We start from the raw sequence: 23,646 nt of genomic DNA on the forward strand, positions 1-23,646 counted from the left end.
GGACGGACGGATGAGCAGGCAGGTAGACAGACTGTGAAAAGAAGACCAGCAGATGGATAGACGGACAAACGGATGGATGGACGGACAGGCAGGCAGGCAGGCAGGCAGGCAGAAGCAGGACAGCTGTCGCCTAATCTTACCACTGGGTGGCCGGCTAAAAGCTAGTAGAAGATCACCGACAATCCTGGTGCAGCCGAAATAGACAGAGAGCTGAAATGTATGGACAATGTTCCCTCCGAGGCAAGCTGGATAGGTGCAACAATATCCAAGGAAGTGTTAAAATAGGACACTATATTCCCTAGGTGAAGAATCGGCTCCCTTGTGAGGAGAAGTCTTGGACGGCAAAACCATGCATTTCAAAATTGCTTCATACCGGAGATTCTACACAACACTCGTCCGGGTAATCGAAAACATTCAATACATATGACCTGACACAAAGGTTGAATCTTCTGAAAGAATTGGTGTATTTCCATTTTTTCTCGCTTTTCTGGCAGCCCATTTCCCTGACGTTTCATTTTGAATTTGAAGTTCTCCCAATTCCCAATCCTTCACCACGGCAACGTATTAATATCCAATCTGTTTAACCTGTCCACAGCTGTTGTATCCCGTCTTTGCTGCACATGCATATAATTATAAGCGCTTGCTGCGCTTACCTCGGACGCACGGAATGTCTAGATTTAGGAACCAGGGCGCCACTGGACTAAGCAGGTTGCAGTCATACTCGCACAGCTGGAGGATACTATCTGATTGTTGTGCTGAAGAGTGGCTCATCCGCGCACCTTCAGAGCCACTGTATTGGACAAGAATCGGGCAACTCGCCAAGTGTAGATCACCCAGGAACTGCAAAGACGGAAAGTTGAACACAAGAAGACATCCCACAAGAAGACATCACACAAGAAGGCATCACGCAAGAAGACATCACAGAAGAAGACAGCACAGAACAGGAGTATCGTGTATCAATATCGTTGTTATAACTGTTAGTTCAAACCATAATTATTATTACTCTCAAGACCAGAGGTTGATAAAAATGGTGGTAAAGACACACCTGTCAATATGGCGGTAAACACACGCCTGCCCACACACGCTCTCTAAGCTGCAAAGTTCTGGCACAGAGCTCTCCTTCTCACCACCACCACCATCAGTTCGCGCCTGGCGCCTAGTCGATGCATGGTTGGCGGTATCCGACATAGCAGGCTGGCACATCAAGTAGCGCATGGCACATAGAAGATGACACAGCAACGACATAGCTCGATTGCGACGTACGTTTCGTCCCCGCTGGACTCACCAGGCAATCTTCTTCTTGGATGTCTTCATACGGAGCTTGACTCGGGAGAATGAAGTTGAAGTCACCACTGCAGCTGTACTTATGGTTGATAAATATGGTGGTAAAGACACACCTGGCAATATGGCGGTAAACACACGCCTGCCCACACACGCTCTCTAAGCTGCAAAGTGTGGGCAGGTGTGTCTTTGTCGCGAACGTCGCGATGAAATACATGTACATGAATTCGGAATAACCAATTTATATTTGCATTACATGACGATGATTTTGTACTCTCTTGCTTGCTTACGTTGTGGCTGATTCCACGCTTGGGTTAGCCGAAGTCTAGTTCCCCATCGTCCTTTCTACAGTCCATTCATAAAAAAATGGGTCCTGGCTCTGGCGAGCTCCCGTATTTGGCGATTTTTCGTGATTTCATCGTACACAGTGCAGTGCTGCGAACTTTGAAATTTGAAAAAGGGTCCAAAAAGGGTGCCTGAACTGGGGTTCGAACCGCAGAATGCACTGTTTCAGGCGGGGTCAAACGGCCTGGATTTTGATGGTTTTTCCCAATTCAGTGCTTTTGGGGCAAAACCTGGCCGAAATCCTATTCTTGCTATGGCTTGCTTTTTGGACAAAAAAACTTCAGAAACATAATTGGAAGAGGATTCCATATGGGATTGCAGAAAAAAATTCTAAAAAAACTCAACGTTTGACCCATTTATGGCCAAAAGCTAGAAGTTCATTTTTTTCTGAATGGACTGTAGTGATTGATTTCATTCTACTTCGAAGTAGCTTCGAAGCAATCCCTCGTTTCTCTATTCTTTGCATTTTGCTCACAAACAAATTCTTCGTTATGTTTTCGTCCCGTGAGTATTTTCGCGCTCTTGATTTGTTTTGCTCACGCGTGACTTTCCTTTCCTTTCCTTTTCTTGTTATGCATGACCATGATGACGTATTTGGTATGACGTGTTATGTGTACGTGACCACGTGACTGCGTGTTCACTAACTACATGACTGTACAGACAGTAGGCTAGTGCATTTTAGCGATTCGCTCTCCTTGCTGTTCACTTCTTCTCCATTTCTGTTTGTCGCTGCACTAGTTCCTTTTGTTACCATGCCACGTAACTGAAGGTCGTGGTCGCCATTTTTATGCATGTTCTTTGTGCGCAGCTGCCTGTGGATGCAGCTGCCTTTTTCCGTTGAAATTAGATCTTGTTTGAGAAAGAAACAAAGAAACAAACTTTCCAAAATCAAGAAACGTAAATGTCTTTCATGTCCGTTGAGTCGGGATCATTTATGATGTCGCGAGTCACGACAGTCTTTACCACCATGTTTATCAGGGGCGTCACAGGGCGGTTGAGAGTGGTACGACCGGGAGTCCGGGGGTGTCCCGCGGAGAAAAAATTCGGATTTTTCGGCCAACAGGGCACGTTTTAGCACTCTACAGCCGCAAAGGAGGGTTCCCCTAGCACTTATTATAATAATAGACAACCCACTCCAGCTCAAAAAAAACGTTCTCATGGATTTTTTGGAATTTTCTGTACATCGTAGGTGGCCAAGGCAAAAAGGAAGCCATTGCCCTCGAAAAATCGAAAAATCCGAAGTACAGTTCTAGCGCCAGCCGCTGTGCAAAAACGTATGTCTTGTCCTGCGAAAGTGCGCCACGCCGCATGCACTAGTCTATGTACATGATGAACACCTGGTACACGGCCGGACCGCGGACAGTCGCGAAGAATAGTTGTTTTTGGAGAGAGAAGAGGATCCTTTTTTTTGTTCGGTGGGATTGAAAGATCTGCCAGTGGACCGGAGAGCTACAACGCTGGAAGCAGAAGAAAGGGCTTGCGGAATCTTCTCTGTCTTCGTGGCAACAGGACTTTAGTTTGCGAGAGACTTTCGTCCTGTCGTCGCGGACGCAATTCTTGTTGCTGCTACCAAAACATTCGGAGAACGAAACGATCGTAAGTCGTTTGGTGAAGCGGGTCGCGTCGGTGAACAGATGCAGAATGTTCTGCCGCCGTGGAACAGCAGTCCAAACACTTTTCAACTTCGGAGAATGAAGCGCTTCCCTATTCCTTTGACAAGCGCGGCGTTCGCGGGTGTAGATGTAATGCATTTTCGCATCAGCTTGCAGTAGATCGTCAGGAGCCAGAGGTACTAGGTAGGTGTCGTAGTGGAAAGAATAATAATAATGTTGTAGCTGACAAGTGACATGCTTGTAGTGTCTCTTGACCACCATTGTAACATGGCCGATCTTGGAAAATTTTAGTTCTGGACCCAGAGATCGCCGCCAGCACTGTTTCCGACAAGTTTGCAGCGAATGTGTCCGTGAGAAATCCATCATCTGGTTGTCTGTACCCGTGACTCCAACGGCCTATCGCAATGGATAGCCGCCTGGAGTCTTGGGGTGCTAGCTGCTAGGCATCGAGTCTGAACCAAATATGCTCCTTGCAATGAAAGTTGTGATGTTTTGGACAAGTCCGAAGATCCTTGAATTTTTTTATTGCTTTTTTGGATGAATTGGGTGGACCATCCTGGACGAAAAGTGGTACGACCATGGTCGTAGTGGTCGTACCGTGTGTGACGCCCCTGTTTATCAACCATAGGTACAGCTGCAGTGGTGTCTTCAACTTCATTCTCAAGACCAGAGGACCCATCAAAAGCAGTAAGCAAATTGGACAGTACAGGGCTGTTCACTGGTACCTCTACTCGTAAACCGCACAATTTTAGACAATCTCGCAGGCAGGGCTCATCAAGATAGCATAGAGGCACTAGCTGGTCTCATGACGCAGACAGCTAGCTGGTCTCATGATGCAGACAGTCTGTATGTGCACACCTACGTAAATGTACTTCAAGTGCGTCACCGCGCCTCCCGATTACGGATAGTGGCGTATGGGTAGTATCGAGCACCGACACCCGGCACAACGTTGCAGAACGCTACTGGGCTGGAAGACGCAGGTTGGTGAGTGGAACAGTGTGGTACACCACCAGTATGGAATTTCACCGGGATACACACCCATAGGTTCTACAGAACATCACAATCATCGCATGACAGCCACAGCCTTACCTGCACATGACTTTCATTGGAGAAGACAGAGAACACAGATCCAGATACACCCACGCAGGTGTCCCTTCCAAGAATGGCTGCAGACGAGTATAACAAAATACCGGCAAGACATACTGAAAACCAAAGCGCCTACATTGGACGTGTAAGTATCTGGGCTTGTCACAGTCTCTAGCCGTGGGTCGCCAAAGACCACAAGCCATCTGTGCTGAAGAAGCCATTTTCCGGTAACGTAGAATGCTCCACGTGAAGGTATTGTATTCTTTTCTTTCATGTGCTCTATTTCCAGTATGTTTTCACTTTGTGGGCAAAAGAGGGAAGAGGTAGAGGTATGTGTGGGGTGTGTGTGTGTGGGGGGGGGGGTGTTTCAGGGGTGGGAGCATGTGCGTGCGTGTCAGGGGTGGGGAGTCAGGGTGAAAGCTCGCAAACCCACTGTTACAATTCTTGATGTTGACGTACCTAGCTGCCGGACATCTTGCTGAAGGAAACTGGGCACATTTTGCTGAAGGGGACTAGGCTGGGAGGAACTGGCGGTTCGCACTGGGTTGCAGAGGAAAACGTTGTTCAGCAAAACTACAGGATCCTCTGCTACAATGGGGGCTAGGCCACCACCGTCTTCACGATTATCAGCTACCTGATTGAATCCATCATCCACGCGTCCACCAACAGCACGTGCATTCTTGACACAGATAGGCGTTCTGCTCACTGGCGTGTCGTATCGAAGATTGGTTACTGTGCAGTATGCAAGATTTAAATGGGAAAACAAGATACACCCGCCAGGGTCACAAGTATGCTGGAAACTCAGCACTGTCATGTCAGCAGAGTGTTTACCTGCATGACTGAACAGTAGGGGCGTCGGACACGGTACGGTCGCTACGGGATTGATTGTACCACTTTTTGCCCCAGTCCGGCACCCAGTGAATCAATGAAATACACTGATCTGGGCTCTAAATTTCCAATTTTTTCCGGCTCGGCATTCCCTCTCCCACGAGTAAACTGTACTTCAGATGGCTGACCGTACCACACTAAAATACCTTCCGACGCCCTGCTGAAGAGTGAGCTTAGTACTCGTACATGGCATGGGATGGTGAAATGAAATCCAGTGCTCGACGCCAAGACTCCTTTTTTTTGATTGGCAGTAACGTTGGTGTTGTGATTCACTTTTCACGGGGGATATCCACTGCCTGGAAGGGCACGTGTGTATGATTCAATATGGGTAGCATTCATCACTAGTAACACAACCCCGTGCGGTTGTAGGCAGACAAACAAGTACAAGTTAACATACATTCAATGAGGAATGCTGTTGTGACGGTTGCTGATGTAGCAGTCTGGACACGATTGATGCCCATGAAACCATGTATAGCCACCAGGGCTGGGAAGATCTGCGCAAGAGTGTCCTTGCCCGTGGGGAATGAGACATCGCTGAGGCGAACAAAGCCGGTGATATCGGTCAACAGTGGAAACAGGGCACCCTTCATATCGGTGCAGTCCTGTAGCTCGGCGCAGCCATTCTGATCTCCTTCTGCCACGACAAAGTCACAGCAGGTCAGGGATACCCCTAGAATGTCCAACCGCCCCACAATGACTGTGCAGTGCCGCAGCAACCCTAGATAGGTCCGGTTGCGTACAGAGCCACCAGTGCAGTACACTGGACCTTCTTGCGGTGCTGGACTGACATCTGCAACAGGAATTATTACGAATAGGACAGACAACAACAATGTTAAACTTGTAATGTAAACACAATACTTCTATTCCTCTGGCTGGTGGCCATGTACAAGTGATATCTTGACTGAATGGCAGTTTTAGTGAGAAGGGGAAGGAGAAACTTTGGATACCAGTGCAACTGACTACAATCGCACAGTATGTTTCCGAACATTACTCTCTCCCCACTTGGCATTTTGACGATCCAGTGACATCATGAAGTACTGTAAAAGCCATAATATATAATTATAACGAAGTGCTAACTCTAACGAGTTAACGAGGAGAAATCTGTCGTTAAAATAGAAATCGTTATACAGAAATCGATACATATACTGTCCTATTGAGCGTTGAGAATAAGTGAGAATCGTTACCTTTGAATTTGGGGAAATCGTTATATATGCGCCTCGTTAGAATAATGGCTTTTACAGTAGGTGGTATACGCTATATTGACTATACAGCATGTGAATGACACACTATCCCACTGAATCATCACTAAACATCCGGCCACAAAGTGCACGAGTCATTGACCGTAACTGTGGCTCACTGCACTGATGGTGGCTGTAAAATGAAGAAATACTGATGCACATGCATTACGTGAAGTGCAGTGGCGGCAAATGAAATCCAACCCCACCAATCCAGAGCTATGCACAGTCACTCACTGCACAGTGTTTTGGTAATGCTATGGCTATAGGCATTGACCGGCACTAATCACGGGACTGGATTTCACTTGCATCACGGTAGGTGACCTATAAATCAATGCTCTCCTTGCTCCGCCTTCAAGTAACGCTGGTGTTTCGCCAACCTTAGCACAAACAGCAGTGCTCTGGGCAACATCACTGGAAAATTCACCTGACACAACAGAGCAAGCTGTGTGCCTCCAGTACATCTACATGCCAATACGCTGCACTGTCACATACAAACTCTTCCGGGTACATGCATAGTGGTCAAATAAACAGTCTGAGTTATCAAACGAGTTTTTTTTACTGTTCCATGCTTGCAAATCATTGCCTCTGACACTGCCCACATTGAACAGGTCATTTGCCACTTTGTCTTTCTGACATTGACCGTTCATGGCTAGCTATAAGCTCTCACAACATGTCCCAGCTAATATACCAGTGAGCATGGGCTGGATTTCTGAATGCCTTGGAACATACTCTACACTCGTGGTAACTGTCGTGACCAACTCCTACTAGTATCGTGTTCATCACATAATTATCTTATAATCGGTGCGGAGACAACAATTTTATAATAGCAATAAAGAGAACACATTCTGCTGTCATCGCCACGCAACAACGAAGTCGTGGCAGTTTTCCAAAATCAATTGTCATGTCACAATCATCAGTGGAGTGTCGTGACTGAAGAATAACCATGCGGAACTATGATTAATTATACATTCAATAATGTGTTACAAGAACAAAATAAAGTGCTAAAATAGAATGAAGAAAGGTGAGACAATAGAAGTGAAGTGAGAACTGAGTGCAAAGTGGATGAGACACTAATAGTAACTAATTTGTCTCACTGCACAGTTCTAGCGTTACTATTAGTGCCTCACCTACTTTGCACTCAGTTCTCAATTCACTTCAGTAATGTTTCACCTTTCTCACCTTTTCTCACCTTTCTCACCTTTCTGTATTCTATTTTAGCACTTTATTTTGTTCTCGTAACACATTATTGAATGTATTCTGAACTTAATCATTGTTCAGCATGGTTATTCTTTAGTCACCATATTCCACTGATGAATGTAACATGGAATCGATTTTGGAAAACTTTCATGACTTCGTTATAGTGTGGCGATGACAGCATAATTTGTTCTCTTTAATGCCATCACATATCTTATATTGTCTCTTTCCCTCAAACCAGTTAACATATCTTATAGCGATCGTTTTACAAATAAAGGGGGGGGGGGTGTTGTCAACTGACAACCGCTCTCTCCAGTTGCTATTCACTCTTGACGCATGCGCTGAATGAAAAGTTCTTCCAATAGTGATGTCGAAAAAATTATTGACGTTTCGGGCCGCCCGAAACGTCAAAAATTTTTCCGACATCACTATTGGAAGAATTTTTCATCCAGCGCATGCGGCAAGAGTGAATAGCAACTGAAGAGAGCGGTTGTCAGTTGACAAATCCCCCTTTTATTTACAATGCAGTTGCGTGATGTCCACCACTTTCTGAATGATCATTTTACAGGTCCAAGAAAAGCAAGAATCTTTACCCGTCTGCTTCTCTGCATAATCATACGCATTTTAGGAATGATACACTGATGCACAATGAACTTGAAACTCCCCAACCACTCTGGATTAGTCGAAATGCCAAAATCGGCTACCTACCACCACTTTCATATCAAGATGCTATGATGGTTTTTGTTTTCATCGGTAGAACAGCACATACAGCAAAATGTAATACAGTACTGCTGTAAGTTCAGGTTGCTAAATGAACAGGTAATCAAGTGGTGTGCTTCATTGTCCAAAGAGTGTTCAATACCCATGTAGGGCAGAGCCTTGTACACAAGAGAGAGACTGGAAGCTGTGTCGCAACTCTGAGTTTCACGTATTGCTACGCTCATCAGAGTTGCGACACAGCTTCCAATCTCTCTTGTGTAAATGAACAGGTAGAAAGTACTTGCAGTACGCACATCAAAAACGAGTCTCGTAATTCTACAGTGATATCACCCACAATCTGACAACTGCAAAAATGTTTTCATGTGTAGAGTTACTAACCTTCATCCAAGATAATAACAACAGTGTTACTATAGCACATTGCCATATTCACTGAGTATGTTTTGATCACATGATCATTCTCTACGTGTATGTAGGGAAGAGGAAGGAGGGGGGGGGGGGGGAGGGGCTCCACAATCCACATCAGCACATGCCCATGCTTGCAAGCTTGTTACATACCGTTATGATGTACAAGTAGTTGTAGTCAGGCGCGTGCCCCGTATGGGTTCCTGGGTGCCCGGAACCCCCCTTTTTTTTCGCTCAAAATGCAGGATTTTGCTTCATTTTTTGAGAATGTTTCCCCCCCCCCCCGTGAAGGGCACCAGCGCGCGCGCCTGGTTGTAGTTGTCAAAGACTCACCTATCGGCTATCGCTGCTTTCATTACTTATGACCGAATGCTGCACACTACAAACGAGCAGCACCGTGATACTACACACTACACTTCAGAAAATTTATATATTTTGATATCACCAATGGTGACCAAGCCTGGCAAGAACCCAACAAACTGGGATGCATAACACGCTTCCAGAGTGTAAGAGGCGTTGCAGGTACCGAGAGGCTTTTTGTCTCCAACGAAACGCACACTGCTCACCAACCTGAACTGAAGGGCATGAAAACCCCACAACCACTTTCCTCGACTAACTTAGAAACATTCCGGAACAGGGAGAACACTTACCTTCGGGAGGAATAGCAACAGGTATAAGTGGAGGTTGTCCAACGTCCTGTGGACTTGTCGTCGACGCCTCGTCAGGCTCAACTGTACTCAGGCGCTGTGCTCGGACAACGCATTCATGCTGGAACAAGAAACTGCTGCCGTCCAAGAAGAACACTAATGCCAGCAGGAGAGCGGTAAGTTTCCGACAGGCGGAAATCCCGCTTCCCTCCAGCTTGGTTCTGCTTAGCACAATGAGCTGCATCTTCTACAACAGCTATCATAAAAATGTCACAAAGCCATGCGCGTCGACAAGCCAAAACTTGCACGCCAACGGCATTACAGGACTCACGCTTCGCACCGCGCTATCGCATTGAAGGCGAGGAACTTGCCTGGCTGAGACTCTAGTCCTGGCTATTGGAATGAAACTCAGGTTCACAGAATCTGTGATGGTCTTACTCTAGGAACGCCGAACGGAGTATCTGCAATCTTTTGACGTTTCGTAAAGAAGTCCGGTAGTAGATCTACTGGTGCAGCACAGAAAACTGGGAAAGGGATCACGTGGAGCGCTAGACTTTAGAGTGAGGTGACACCACGAGTCCACGACACCTACAACGAGGAGATGTTTGGAAGTCCAAACACACACTGCGACACATCCGCGGAGCGTCCGCTGACGGCGTAAATACACACTGGAGGTGGTGATAAATTGAGGAGGGATTGGTGGCAACTCGACTCGCTAGAAAGGTTATCCGAAAAGTTGGTGGATGGATGACACGCAAACTACCCGTGACGGGGTGAACCACTGAAAGAAGTAGCGTTCATCATGTTCATTGGCGGTCCACCAAGAGGCAAGGATGTACATTTCCAGTTGTCGGTATGCACAAGTCATGTACTAGTAGTAGTACTGGTACATGGTGCCAGTACAGTCAGTTGGCATGGTCTCTGCATGGGTCTGCTAGTGTAGGCAGCGTGGTGCATGATGGTAGTGGTGCATTCATGGCATATCTCGCACTAACACAGCCAAGCAGCAAGGAAGTCACGTTGGTCTACGCCATACGGACTGGCTATTTTAGTATTAGTATTACTAGAGCCGAGTAGCAGGGGTCGCCTGGAGGTACCGAGGCCCAGTGCTCAATCCAGGACCCTCTTGAAGTCTCGGAAGTTGAATGACTTGATTATGACTGATTGTTGATATCCCCTCTTATAAACAGTCATCGTCACATTATGGTAGGTTGATCGGCATGCTCGGCACCGGTGGAAGCTTCTCCGAGCCCAAGAGAGCCGCTCAGACCATTGAAGTCAAGGTATGGTTGATGGACAGGATGAAGTAAATTATTAATGATCCCCTGTCAAGCGGAATCATCCACTACATGTCTGGTAGTCAGAGCTTTTGAAGTGGAACCACTTCAGTCCGCACTAGATCTCGAAGTCGAGTCAATTCAACAATGCCTGTTTGGGTCATGCACTCCCACTTCGTCGAGTCGTCGATCTACGCTACACATGTACACACCGCTGTATTAGTACTACTACTAGTACTAGCTAGCTAGCTCTACCTGCAAGTACAACTACAAGTACAAGTGCGACAAGTGCAAGGCTGCATGCCAGGGAGTAGTGGTATTTGACGCCGGACTCCCTGCTGCATGCAGGGTACAAAATATTGATCTGACATAATTCTGTATTCTGTACATGTAGTCACGTATCTCGATAATAATCCCTGCAAATCACACATGCCAAGTACATGTACAAGGCTTAAAATGCGTGTTGTGACTCCGAGTTTCAAGACAACCAGGTCGATGACAGTGTCGTTAGCTTGGGTTGAGCACTTTCACCAGTCAAGACAGTTTTATTTCGCTTTGTACAGTCATGTACTAGTACATTCCATGTACTACATGTAAGTATGTAGATCCTGGTATAAGAAGACCAAACATAAGGATGTTGACCTAGCTGGCAAAGCCACACGTCCTTTGTAAGCAGTAGCCTCAACAAAATTAAAAAATAAATTACGAGCGGATGAGGGGTCACTCTCATCAGAGCAAATGGAGGACACAGTGGTCGCCACAATGACAATGCAAAACGACTATGCCCGTCATTTGCCGGTGCGTACTTTAATGGTCCGAGGAAGCTGAGCCGCCCCCTTCCTTCTTTATTCCCAATCGAACTCGCGCACTTTCACCGAAACTGGGTGACTGTGCCCTACTAGGTGGGGATTTGTACGCAAAATGTCACTAAAAGCGCCATGTCGTTCTTATAAAAGGACGGATGACCGTGATTGGCCCATATGTTGTAGTCTTTTGGACGTTGAGTCAACTGGCCCAAGTTTTGGTCCGAAAAGGCTGCGATGTAGCGTTCGGCCCTTATTCCCAATCGAACATGGCTGAAGAAGCGGTCACGTGCTCCTGCGTACACCAGTCACCTGGTCACGATGCCTGCAGGCTACAACTTACAGCGTGTTTGGGCGAGTTTCTGTCTCTAGAGTTGAACCTTTGAACCTTGGAGCTGAACCTTGGTGTGAAAGTTGTCGCCTGCTGGCGCGTTGACCAGGTGACTTGTGTACGCAGGAGCACGTGACCGCTTGTTCAACCCTGTTCGATTGGGAATAAGGGCCGAACGCTGCATCGCAGCCTTTTCGGACCAAAACCAGTTGACTCAGCGTCCAAAAGACTACAACATATGGGCCAATTGCGGTCCTCCGTGCTTTTATAAGAACGACAAGGCGCTTTTAGTGACATGTTGCATACAAATCCCCATCTAAATGTACATCTAGTAGGGCGCAGTCACCCAGTTTTGGTGGAAGTGCGCGAGTTCGATTGGGAATAAAGGAGGAAGGGAGCGCCTCAGCTTCCTCGGACCAAGACCATTCGACTCAGCACCCCGAAGACTACAACCGGTGAAAAATTGAATTTAGGCTTTTAACTTCCCCTTTCAAAAATGCACACATGCGGATGGATTTGCATGGATATAGAAGTGAAAAGAAAGGGCTAATGTGCCTTGAGGCGAACCATGACCCCATGGTCTCAACGCATGCCATAGATACTACAACTCTAATATCTTGATCTGGGAGGAGATAAAATTAATTAATATAAAGTGCAAATAGGGCGAGCATTCATGCAGCTTGCAACGCAACCGCATTTCTACATGCTCATTCATAGAGGTCATAATACCCTTGCCACAAGACTCTGGTCGTACATATACAGTAAAACCTGGTGTAAGGGGCCTCTGGGTTTAGCGACCACCTGCTCTTAACGACCGTCTTTCCATGCACCGATAGTTCTACACAGACACTGTGGGGACCTGGTTCTAAAGACCACCTGGCTTTAACGACCGCTTTTGCTTGCACCGTGGGGTGGTCTCTTAAACCAGGTTTTGCTGGACAGTACTTCAAAGTACATTAAAAAGAAGAAACGTTTCTCTTGACAGAGCCTCAGAAGAAGTCAAAAGCCCAAACTGGTATGAGAAGAAAGCATGGCCCACAAAACCAAATCAATCGACAGAAAGGATCGTGTTGCTCATAAGAAGGCTTGGAGCAATGGGAAGCAGATTACTAAGAAAGAGTGATACTAGACGCGGACAAAGGAATCCGGCAAGCTTCACCCAATTTTGAAACGATCGCCCCATGTAGAAAGCTGAACTTAGCATGAAAAAAGAAAAGACCCAGGACTGAGAAGCCCACAAAATACTTCGAGTACCAAAAATAAGTCAGAATAAAAGATAAATCTTTAAAAGTTTCGCAGGGAAGAGCCTGCTTCAAAATGTATGCAAACGAAGATCAATGTAACGTTATTCACGAAAGGTCTAAAACACAACAGGAAAAAAACAGCAGCAGCAGCAGCAACAGTAGAACACAGGGAAATGATCCTTTTTCTTCTCCTTCTTCAAAACGTTAATCAAAGCAACCTAATTGTAGATGTAGATGATACTCAATCAGAATTGTAACAAGGCAAACATCTGCTTTTCTCAGAAGGGTGCATATCCGTCGAAGAAACCATCCACATCACTATCATCATCAAAGTCAGAGTTGTACTCTTCGTCGTCTTCCATGTCTGGCCCGCCCTCTGCGTTGCGTAGTTCATGCTTTCTGCGCCGCCTCTGTCGGCGCAATTCTATTCGGCAGAACAGGAAAAGAAGATGAGAAAAGATGGCTTCAGAAGACGAAACAGTAAACGTGTTGGTGACACCATAAATATTATTATTATGACTACGCAATGCATGAGAATGACACGGCAATATTAGCAACCTACCTCTCCACTGTCGCAAGGAAGTCAGACTTTCGAAACTTTAGTGTGGGCATATGAAAATTACTGGTTGTTCCCAATCTACTGCCATGCAAAGGTCATCTATGACGTCACACATCTGCACAAACTATGCCATCATCATGATGTCGCAGAACGAAATCAAACACCCCGGATCCAGCTCTGCATAGGGTCTTGCTCGAGCGTAGTCGGATCTTCTGAATCCGAGCAACCCTGCCCCAGGAGCAGGGTTGACTGGATCCATCGGATCCAAATGTGACCTTTGTGTGTATATGGCGGGTAAAATCATGTTAAATAACTTTGTACTCATTGTCGTACGACTAGTCTCTTGTTGACCTTTCGTACGACGCTCGTGATCAGTACGACTTTCGCCCTTTCGGGTGACCTGTCGGCGCCATTTTTTACTTCGTGAACATGGCAACAGCCAAGGTCCGGAAAAAATGATCGGTTGATTCTGAAGGATCCGACGGATCTGAGATTGGGGTCTGGATTTGGATCCGACCAAACGATCATAGCCTTAGACAGGCCTGCTTATAGCCCGGCTAGAATGAGAAAGATCACAGAAGTTGTCGCCACGGAAGAAGAACAGTTCACAATACTGGTGCTAGTAAATTCTGTGCAAGAAGTATCTTGAGAAGTACATGTATGTCCCGTTGAAGTCCTTTACCAGCGAGTATGGACAGGTGAGGTCTAGCTTCAAGTTCCCGCCATTCCCATCGTCCCCTGTACCTGTCTGCTGCACCCGGCGCAGAACGTATTACGATGTTGTCGTCCGACGAAAAGCTGAATCCTGTCACATCTACCGAAGCTAGGAGCGTCAATCACCGTGAACTCGACAGTTCGACAAGCGCCAAGCACACATTGCTAGAACGGGATCCCGCAGGCGTTCATACTCGGCTGGGCAAGGATGACCAGACACGGACATTTGACAGGGACGACTATTGTCGAAGAGCCATGGCCGTATGCTTCCATTCTCCAAAGGAAGCAGAGGTAATCAGCTAGAACTTTTCGTTGACTTGTTAGCTGATAATAACAAACTGGGAGTGGCGGGTTTAGGGGCGGCGCTGTGCAAGCGCGTAAAGACACAACAGTGAACTTGTCACAGGCAAGCGCTTCTTTCCGCAACTAAGTTACTTTGCACAACGATCTTTTGAGCTCTGATTATCGCCTCGGCGTTCGAATGTGATTTGGTTGACTCTGTCGCGAAGACTTTTCGACGATGTCTCAGCGACATCCCAAAAGGCCAAGCTCTAGCCAGCAGAGCCTGGATGGATTGAGAAATTGTTGGACTCGCAGAAATTGCAGTTGATTCGGTCCAGAAAACCAGTGTCCGGTTGCTCGTTGCCATTCTCGCTACTTGCTGACAAGAGAAAGCAGTTGGGCACATCGAAGCGATTCCTCCAGCTGTCTTTGTTTGAGAAGCACCAGTGGTTGGCGTATCACGACGGTGAAGGAGACGTATCAGCATGCTGTTGGTGAACCCTGTCCAGGAGGAGTCCGAAGGTAACTGCCCCGACTTGTAACTTCTCTCTCCTGTTGACGTGCCCTGCCGAACTTTGAAGCAAAGCTGTGTGTACTTACCATGTGCAGAGGCAACTGCTATATCCCTTCCAGGGGATCGATTTATCCGGGTTCGCATCGCAGTTTGCGAATCAAAATTCACTGGCTGCGATTCGCTTTTCGATTTTTATCGCCCAAAACTGCGATGCACTGGCCATGCGTACCGGTATGTACAAAGACCATTCTGTACTGTTTGTGTGCAGTTTGCATGCGACTGTTGTACACACTGCTGACAAGGGAGTAGTATTTTACTACTCCAACCAACTGGCCTGTCCTGCTCAGGCCGCGCGTGGATCGCGCTCTGTTTGATTTTGGACACTGCACTAGCCACTGCTATCACTGGTCGACCGGTCGTAGAAGACTGCACAGTTTGCAGTCTTTTGAAGTTTTGTACACGGCGGCGACTTTCCCTGAAGTTCTCCTTTCTTCTTTCACTGTCAACCTCAGTTTGTTTCTGTTCGGCAAGACACAGTTGAAGTAAATGGTTCTTAGTCTCATGTAGCCAACATAGCAGTGAATCTGATCACTGTCCAGAAGCGGGAAAAAGAACTGGACGCACCAGGAGTGTTGATTCGTTTCGATGAAGAAAAGGAGAGAAGCGAAAATTCTGTGCGCTTTGAACGAAGTGTCACGATCGTTTGAGCGCTTTCCTGAGCTTTCTTTGTGGAAGGAATCAGTGGAACTGCCCTGTTGAAGGACATTGTGTTGTGAAGAACTCGAAGTCGGATGAGACGCTGAACATGTAACAAGCCCAAGCGAAAACCCTAACGTAAAATATTCAGGTCAACCGTTCGTTTGGAAAAGCAAATAGCAACTGCAGCTATTGTCCTCTTCTGTACAAAATACTGCTATTGTACAGATATACATGTAAACTTTCGATGAAGGAAAACTGCAAATCAATACTGGGAGTTGCTAGTCAATTGTAAAACTGTGTAGCAGTAACTGCTATGCAAAAAATCAAAGTAAATCGATCCCTGCCCTTCTATGTACTTTCATTATTAATTTTGTGATGCAAGCTATGGAAAAAAATTTCACAGTTCGCGTCAGACTCGGTTTCTCTATATAGCGGCCGAGTTTTCCACATCCGTAGGAACGCCACCACCCTTCAAGGATCAAGGCGCAGATGCAGCTCCTAAAGCGGTGGGAGGTGAGTAGATCAGCTCACCAGCATGTGGTCAAAGACAGGGGGCTATGGAAATACATGTACAATAAATGATTTTAATACATTTTGTTTTCGTGGTGTGTGCGATTCATGGCTTCTTGACATCATTTTCAAAATGGCCGCCCCGGGACAGTAGCATGATGTCATCTATCCCCACCGCGTCCAGGCCGCAACCCAGAGTTCTCTTGCTATAATGTTGAGCGGTTCCTTTGGGTGGTTTGGGCGTGCGCCGAGGCACAAGCACGCCTCTACAGAACGCTGTAGAAGCCAACGTCACGGCTAGGCTTCTACTTAACACCTGGTATTCTAGTGTATGTCCACACAAAAACCAGGCCTATGTGCGGACGGACCATCTTCAAAATCAGGTTTGTATTCAAGACAGGCTTCTATGCTAGACCGGCCTCTATAGAAGACAATACGGGTACAGGCTTCTATGCTAGACCGGCCTCTATAGAAGACAATACGGGTGCGTTATGTCCAGGGTATTTTATACTGAACATATTCTGCTGTCTAGATGAAATGAGATATCCTACCTGCTATTTGTCTCCTCTCCTCTTCCTCATCTGAGTCATCATAGTTATCAAAGTCCAAAGTAATGAATGGTGCCTGTTGTAGAAAACAATCACAAAGAGACAAACAGGAAATAATTATGACTAGATGATTGTCAGAAGAACTCCGTCTTCAAGCACGTTGCCAAGAGTGTCTACATCGCCACATTACAATCTCCATTCAACAAGTAGCTCTCTAAAATTACTTTCAGTCCACAACAGTTTGCCAGGATAGTTTCCGTTACACATGACATGATAACTGTGTTGGTGTTCTGATTTTGCAACACAACACCCGGTGAGGGCTTCTGCTATGAAGAGCTTCTACCAGTTGTTTTTTACTGCATTGCATTTCCCCTTCTGCAGTGTGGCTAAAAACCATTCAAGGTATCTCGTTTTTTCTCTCTCCTTTCTCTCTCTCTCTCCTTTCTCTCTCTCTCTCTCTCTCTCTCTCTCTCTCTCTCTCTCTCTCTCTCTCTCTCTCTCTCTCTCTCTCTCTCTCTCTCTCTCTCTCTCTCTCTCTCTCTCTCTCTTTCTCTCTCTCTCTCTCTCTCTCTCTCTCCTTTCTCTCTCTCTCTCTCTCTCTCTCTCTCTCTCTCTCTCTCTCTCTCTCTCTCTCTCTCTCTCTCTCTCTCTCTCTCTCTCTCTCTCTCTCTCTCTCTCTCTCTCTCTCTCTCTCTCTCTCTCTCTCTCTCTCTCTCTCTCTCTCTCTCTCTCTCTCTCTCTCTCTCTCTCTCTCTCTCTCTCTCTCTCTCTCTCTCTCTCTCGGCAGGTCCATGTGTGAGGAAACACCATAAAAATGGCTGACGAGTTGATGCTGGTGGCATTCTTCAAAACCTAGGAGAGGACAATGAAAAGGAAAATCGAGCGGCCTTTGAAGCCATGCTTACCTTGACCTTGGTGTGTAAGAGTCGTGGCCAGAAGCACTCCTCTTTCTTCTTCACAATCAAGCTGTATGACGTTCCTATAAACTTCTCTTGTAGGTCCTGAATGAACCACAATCACAAACATAATGAATACGAGCTGAAAGGAACACACCTGCTTTCCATCCACTCAGCCCAACCCAGGATTGAGCTACAATAGAATGCTTAACCCCCCGCCCCGGATAAAACCAAAACCAACACATGAAAATAGCGGCCAGGGGAGAGTACCGTCATTCTTCATGAACACAGCACGTCAGTGAACAACTTACAGATGTTAGAACGTCACCAAACAAAACCAACTCAACGTGGTAGGTCTGCCGATCGACAACAGTGCTGGATGGGAAGAAGAACAGAGAGAAGGCAAGAGTTGACAAGCAATAATAAACCAGCATTGGCTGTAAGAAAGAGAAGACGGCCACAAAAAGGCATTGCACAGCACGGCAGGATCCCCGGTCCCAGCGGGCCACATACCTCAATCTGATCAGAGACATTACTCAGGATTCAGAATTTCTTCTCTATACACAAGACGACTAACAGCACATGAAAATGGTCATCATGTATGTGTGTATGTATAACCCATAACCATTATCGTCGTAGGACATAAGGCAGCAGCAGCATCAAAAGAACAGAAAAAGAGAAGAAAAACCTAACTACACTGATAAACAAGCTGCCTATGCATATCACGATCAGCAGCAACGAGAGAGAGAGAGAGAGAGAGAGAGAGAGAGAGAGAGAGAGAGAGAGAGAGAGAGAGAGAGAGAGAGAGAGAGAGAGAATTGTAAGATTCATTGGTCCAGTCTTTGATGTTGGTGAAGCCTAGCAATAAGTTGGCCAGCGGTGTCCACCAAGACCTAAAACAAACAAGAAACCGTCCCGTATATCGCCGAAGTCGCAACAACCTCTTCTTCTCGCTAAAAAAACCCTTCCAGCACTAAGTTCTAACTAAATACCGGTAGTGAAAATGCCTGAATAATACTCACAGGAATGTGATTTGGTTGTCCTTGACCTGCAGCTGCCGTTTCACCACATCAGCCACGCAGAACGACAGCTTGAGGAAACCTCGCCGCTGGGCCCACACTATCTTTGGCCGAATGCTGTCACAAGAAAACCATAGGCAACTAGCATGTCAGTGAAGGCAACACAATCATGATACAATACAATCGCAGTACCCAAAAACACAATTGGATCATTAAAATCAGTTTTCAGAGTGACAAAAGCCCATCACCAAAAAGGCCCATTGTACAAATTCTTATGTAGATCCAGGACTGCAGAAGCACACAAGTACATGCAAAGCAGAGAGCAATTGACATTAACCCAGGAGCGACTAGAACAGGCAGCCGGGAGCGAAGCCTGCATTGGGTCACATTTGAATTGCCTGTGTCGTCTCCCTAGATGGTACGAATCCCTGATGCAAGCGCACTTTTTAAAGCAAACATACACATATACATACTAGAACTGGCACCACACACATACTACACACATGCACAGACAGACACACAGACACACAGACACAGACACACACACACACAGAACCTACGTTTGACAGCCACCGTCAAGCTCCACAACCAAATCATGCGTATCCACATCCGCTGTACCATTGGCTCTGTTTGCTAGGGCATTGATATTCTCAGCCGACACCAACGAATGACGTGTGGAGATACTGAATGGTGGGACGCGTCGCTGCAGGTCCATAGCAAGACCACGTGTGACCATGCCACACCGATGGGACAGTATGCTGTAGGTTAACAAGAACGTGCACACGTGCACGCACGCACATGCACACACGCACACACACACACACACACACACACACACACACACACACACACACACACACACATTACGTGCAATTCTGAGCAAAAACACAATCTGTATTATGTCTGGTTGCACACTCTACCCTGCTCAGAGCGTAATCACTTTGTTACAGACATAGTTTGGGACACATGGTCGATCAGAATGCACGATAATGTTATCGATGAATGCCTACCACGCCAATAGAGGGACGTTCACATCGTGTGAGAGCATTTTTCTAGAAAGTGTGCATGGTATGTGGACAGTGGAAATCAACATGGCCGGCATCACATATCGATGCAGGGATCAACCAGGAGTTGGAAACCAACATGGTTGCCCTGTATGGTCATGTGACCAACATGGCTGTCCTGTATGGTCATGTGACCAACATGACTGTCCTGTGTGGTCATGTGACCAACATGGCTGTCCTGCATGGTCATATGACCAACATAGCTGTCCTGTATGGTCATGTGACCAACATAGCTGTCCTGTATGGTCATGTGACCAACATGGCTGTCCTACATGGTCATGTGACCAACATAGCTGTCCTGTATGGTCATGTGACAGATGTGCAACAGCTGTATACAGTATACTCACGTTCGCAAGTGCTCGTGCACGCCCACAGATGACGCGTACTCAATATTGGCTTCGTCCTCTCCAATCATTGCCTTCAGGCAGCGGATGAACTGAACCATAGACTGAAGGTGAAAAGAACGCAAACATAAAACAATGTGATTTACACGTTTGCTTTAACTATAGCAACCTGGTGTCATGCACAAAGCAGTTACCAACTACCTCAGCTGTTGTTGTGACAATGCTGATGGTAACGGTCACAACATCAACAGTAAACAAAACAAGTTACAAAAACGATTGTGATGACAATCACAAACAGCAGAAGCAATAACAGTGACAGCAGCGGCGACACCGCTGACAATAACAACGACAACCATAAGCATTGGCAATAGCTATCCAGATCTGCAGCGGCAGTGCCCGCCTGGCATACCTTATCGTTGTGACACTGCAGCATGACGTTGGACAGCTGCACAATAGCGCCTGTCGTTCTGAAGCTGGTGGCCGCTCTGCACGCACGCACCATAACCACAATACAAAGACACAAGCACAATCACCCCACTGTCTACACGGATGCTGATCATCAAAGAAAACCATTTCTACGACTGAGTGCTTTAAATGACGAACAATTTAGAGCAAACCAAAACATGGCCCTCATACCGTATGTCCGCACATTTAAAACCATGGCGGTAGATTCAATTATAAAACCATGGCTTCATAAATGAGATAACATTTGAAGCACGTTGCGTAAAAAGTGAAGGCATAAAACTAGACTAACAAACTGCCAGTCCAGCAGAAAGGGTAAACAAGTGGATTTCGATTGAGATTTCGGTGTGGACATTGACTTTCATGGCGTAGTGGGCGAGTCGTTTCACACCTAAAATAGCTAGGAAAGCAGCAGTGTTTGGAATATAAGGCCATGGCTATAAAAGCACAAGCATACAGCAAGTAAACCCGCATGGTTTCCCAAACTTTCACACGTGGGAATACGATAACTGTCAAGTGATCAGGCTAGGAGCTTGAATTTCGAGGGAAAAAGGATCCAGTCACTGTCACTTGATTGTTAGGTCATCCAAGAGAAGTGGATCATCCTGCTCAGTGCTGATACAGCCAGACACACCACAGCTATAGGGACTTGGTAATCGACAACAATACAGCCGTGTCACAAACAGACTGCAAACAAACACAGTAAAGAGGTTGATGACACGCAGGCAAGGGCAACTGACCGTGGACAGTGGGTGGCGATGACCTCTAGGCAGCGCGACGCTTGCTCGTGAGACCGCACGCTGGTCTCCTGGCTGAAGATACTGCCGGCTGCCTGCACAACGCCCTCGTTACGAAGAGCCTCGCAATTTCTAGGAGAAAAGAGAGACGGCAAAGAACAGGGATATGATGGACCCAGTATCAACTTGGAATACATACAGTGGCAAAGAGCAATGCACTTATGCTCAATGTTCAAACACGAACACAACATATTCACAGCATCGTTTTGGGAGAGAGGATGCAACAAGAATCTCCTGCCAATGCACGGGAGAGGACACCTAACAATACGGTATACAATCAAAATACTATTGTAATAAGAAAAATGCACAAGGACTGAACTGTAGATAAAATTATGATCGTGCAACCTTGAAAGGAAGGTATGTAGAGCGACGGCATAGAAGTAAACACCATCAGTATCAGGTTTCATATTGCCTGGCAAGTGTGCAACATAGGGCTGATAGTCTGATACCAGACATCTTGTCTTACCGTGTACTGTCACCAGCAAAAGCTATCATGGCTGATACTATTGCTTCCACAACCTGAAGAGGAGCAAGTACAGGACAAAGCATAGCATGACATTATATCAGTTGTACTTTGTAGGGCTAAAGCAATTCTACTGGATTAGAACAAACCGATCACAAAATCGATAGAATTTAGCTATCAGTATTTCAATTTTCCATCAGCTTCAACTTTCTAGGATAGTTTTTGGACGGACAACTCCCAACACATCAGATGGAGACAAACATCTCCTGGCACAACAAAGGCACCAGTCTGAGTAGTGATGTTTCGTAACTGTTGTCACATCTAACCCAAGAAATGGTTGTAGCCACTGCAACAGTTGTCTTAGTCAGCACTAGGTACCAGCAGAACATAAAATCACTAAACACGTTCTAGTGCGGGGGCTAAAATGAAGTCAGGATGGCTATTTCACAGACTTTAAACAAGCAGGATTAAACAAAAATTTATATTCTCATGGATGGTCCAAATGATGGGTCCAAAATCAGGTAAAATGATACATCACCATAGCCATCGCCATGTCAAACACTGTACTGCGACTGACCTGTGGATCCTGACATGCCTGTGACAGGAGCTGACAAAGTACTCGAACGCCACCATCGTCACGGACTGCATCACGCACACTGCATAGTTTGTTCATACATATGCACACATACACGCATGTGTCCATGCAGCCACCCACACGTGAACACACGTGAACACACGTGAACACACCCCACCACACACACACACACACACACACACACACACACACACACACACACACACAAACACACACACGTGAACACACACGTGAACACACACGTGAACACACACACACACACACACACACACACAGGCAGACAAGCACACAAAACAAACATTCAAACCTCCATGATTTAGAAGTAATAGCACTACTCACATGCACAGTGCAGATATGCACATGTAAAGCTGTTGTTATTTGTTTTCTTTAGAGCCGACGAACAAAGAGGAAAATTTGTCTGCCGCAATTACATGATATCGACTAAAAGTTAGACTGACCATGCCAGGTGAGAGAAGGCAATACAAAATCCGCAACACCAAAATGTCAACCACAGGCAGCATATACATGCACATGCTATTCAGACTTACATCTGAGACGTTGCAGCCAGTTTCCTCAAGACAGAGCAACATACGACTATAAGCGATGGCTCTGAAAGCTGGAGGGGAGCACGCAAACAAGGGAGGGAAACAAGAACAAATCACATATCAAGCGTAACAATTGCACGCAGTAGTGGAGAGAGAGAGAGAGAGAGAGAGAGAGAGAGAGAGAGAGAGAGAGAGAGACCTGATAGATGTCCAGACATAGCCACATAGTGGAGGAAAACGTTTTTAACAAAGAATTCCACGGCCCGCGCGAGACTCAGTCAGATTGGATTTCCACATCCGCAGGAACACCACCACCCTCAAGGATCAAGGCGCAGATGCCGCTCCTGAAGTGGTGGAAGGTGAGTAGACAAGACCCACCACACACAAGTGACCAACGACCGAGAACCCCAAGACAAGCCTAGCTAACACAGTATGCAGCAAGGTGTGTATGCGTAAACGGAAAAAGGGGCAAAATATGTTGCATTCAAAACAAATACTGTATGTACAACACATAAAATGGCAGGAGAATAGACAATGCACTGAGCCTTGTCTAGAGGAAGTCAAAC

General features: G+C 46.3%; 2 protein-coding genes across 4 annotated transcripts in view; both read right to left on the reverse strand.

Annotated features, from left to right (window-relative positions):
- The window catches only part of LOC135809566 (uncharacterized), a 96,676-nt gene that overhangs the window by 26,404 nt on the left and 46,626 nt on the right, over positions 1–23,646 (reverse strand). Inside the window, exons 1-6 of one of the 2 annotated variants that reach the window (XM_065322940.1) lie at positions 9,418–10,198; positions 5,611–6,003; positions 4,785–5,057; positions 4,329–4,405; positions 654–840; positions 141–245 (exon numbers count right to left, since the gene is read on the reverse strand). In XM_065322940.1, coding sequence (XP_065179012.1) covers positions 141–245; positions 654–840; positions 4,329–4,405; positions 4,785–5,057; positions 5,611–6,003; positions 9,418–9,658 — 1,276 coding nt within the window. In that variant the 5' untranslated portion in view covers positions 9,659–10,198. Of the gene's footprint in view, positions 1–140; positions 246–653; positions 841–4,328; positions 4,406–4,784; positions 5,058–5,610; positions 6,004–9,417; positions 10,199–23,646 lie in introns of those variants that run through there. The other variant, XM_065322941.1, reaches the window with a different exon arrangement.
- The window catches only part of LOC135809564 (uncharacterized), a 32,785-nt gene continuing 21,916 nt past the window's right edge, over positions 12,778–23,646 (reverse strand). For both annotated transcript variants that reach the window (XM_065322938.1, XM_065322937.1), the window contains exons 29-40: positions 23,084–23,151; positions 22,518–22,596; positions 21,944–21,996; positions 21,421–21,549; positions 20,628–20,703; positions 20,222–20,322; positions 19,371–19,568; positions 18,814–18,927; positions 18,103–18,166; positions 17,801–17,896; positions 16,899–16,971; positions 12,778–13,493 (exon numbers count right to left, since the gene is read on the reverse strand). In XM_065322938.1, the coding sequence (XP_065179010.1) occupies positions 13,348–13,493; positions 16,899–16,971; positions 17,801–17,896; positions 18,103–18,166; positions 18,814–18,927; positions 19,371–19,568; positions 20,222–20,322; positions 20,628–20,703; positions 21,421–21,549; positions 21,944–21,996; positions 22,518–22,596; positions 23,084–23,151 (1,197 nt within the window). In that variant the 3' untranslated portion in view covers positions 12,778–13,347. The remainder of the gene's footprint in view (positions 13,494–16,898; positions 16,972–17,800; positions 17,897–18,102; positions 18,167–18,813; positions 18,928–19,370; positions 19,569–20,221; positions 20,323–20,627; positions 20,704–21,420; positions 21,550–21,943; positions 21,997–22,517; positions 22,597–23,083; positions 23,152–23,646) is intronic.

This window comes from Sycon ciliatum, chromosome 2 (genome assembly GCF_964019385.1).
Source record: "Sycon ciliatum chromosome 2, ocSycCili1.1, whole genome shotgun sequence".
In the NCBI taxonomy this organism is placed as follows: domain Eukaryota; kingdom Metazoa; phylum Porifera; class Calcarea; order Leucosolenida; family Sycettidae; genus Sycon; species Sycon ciliatum.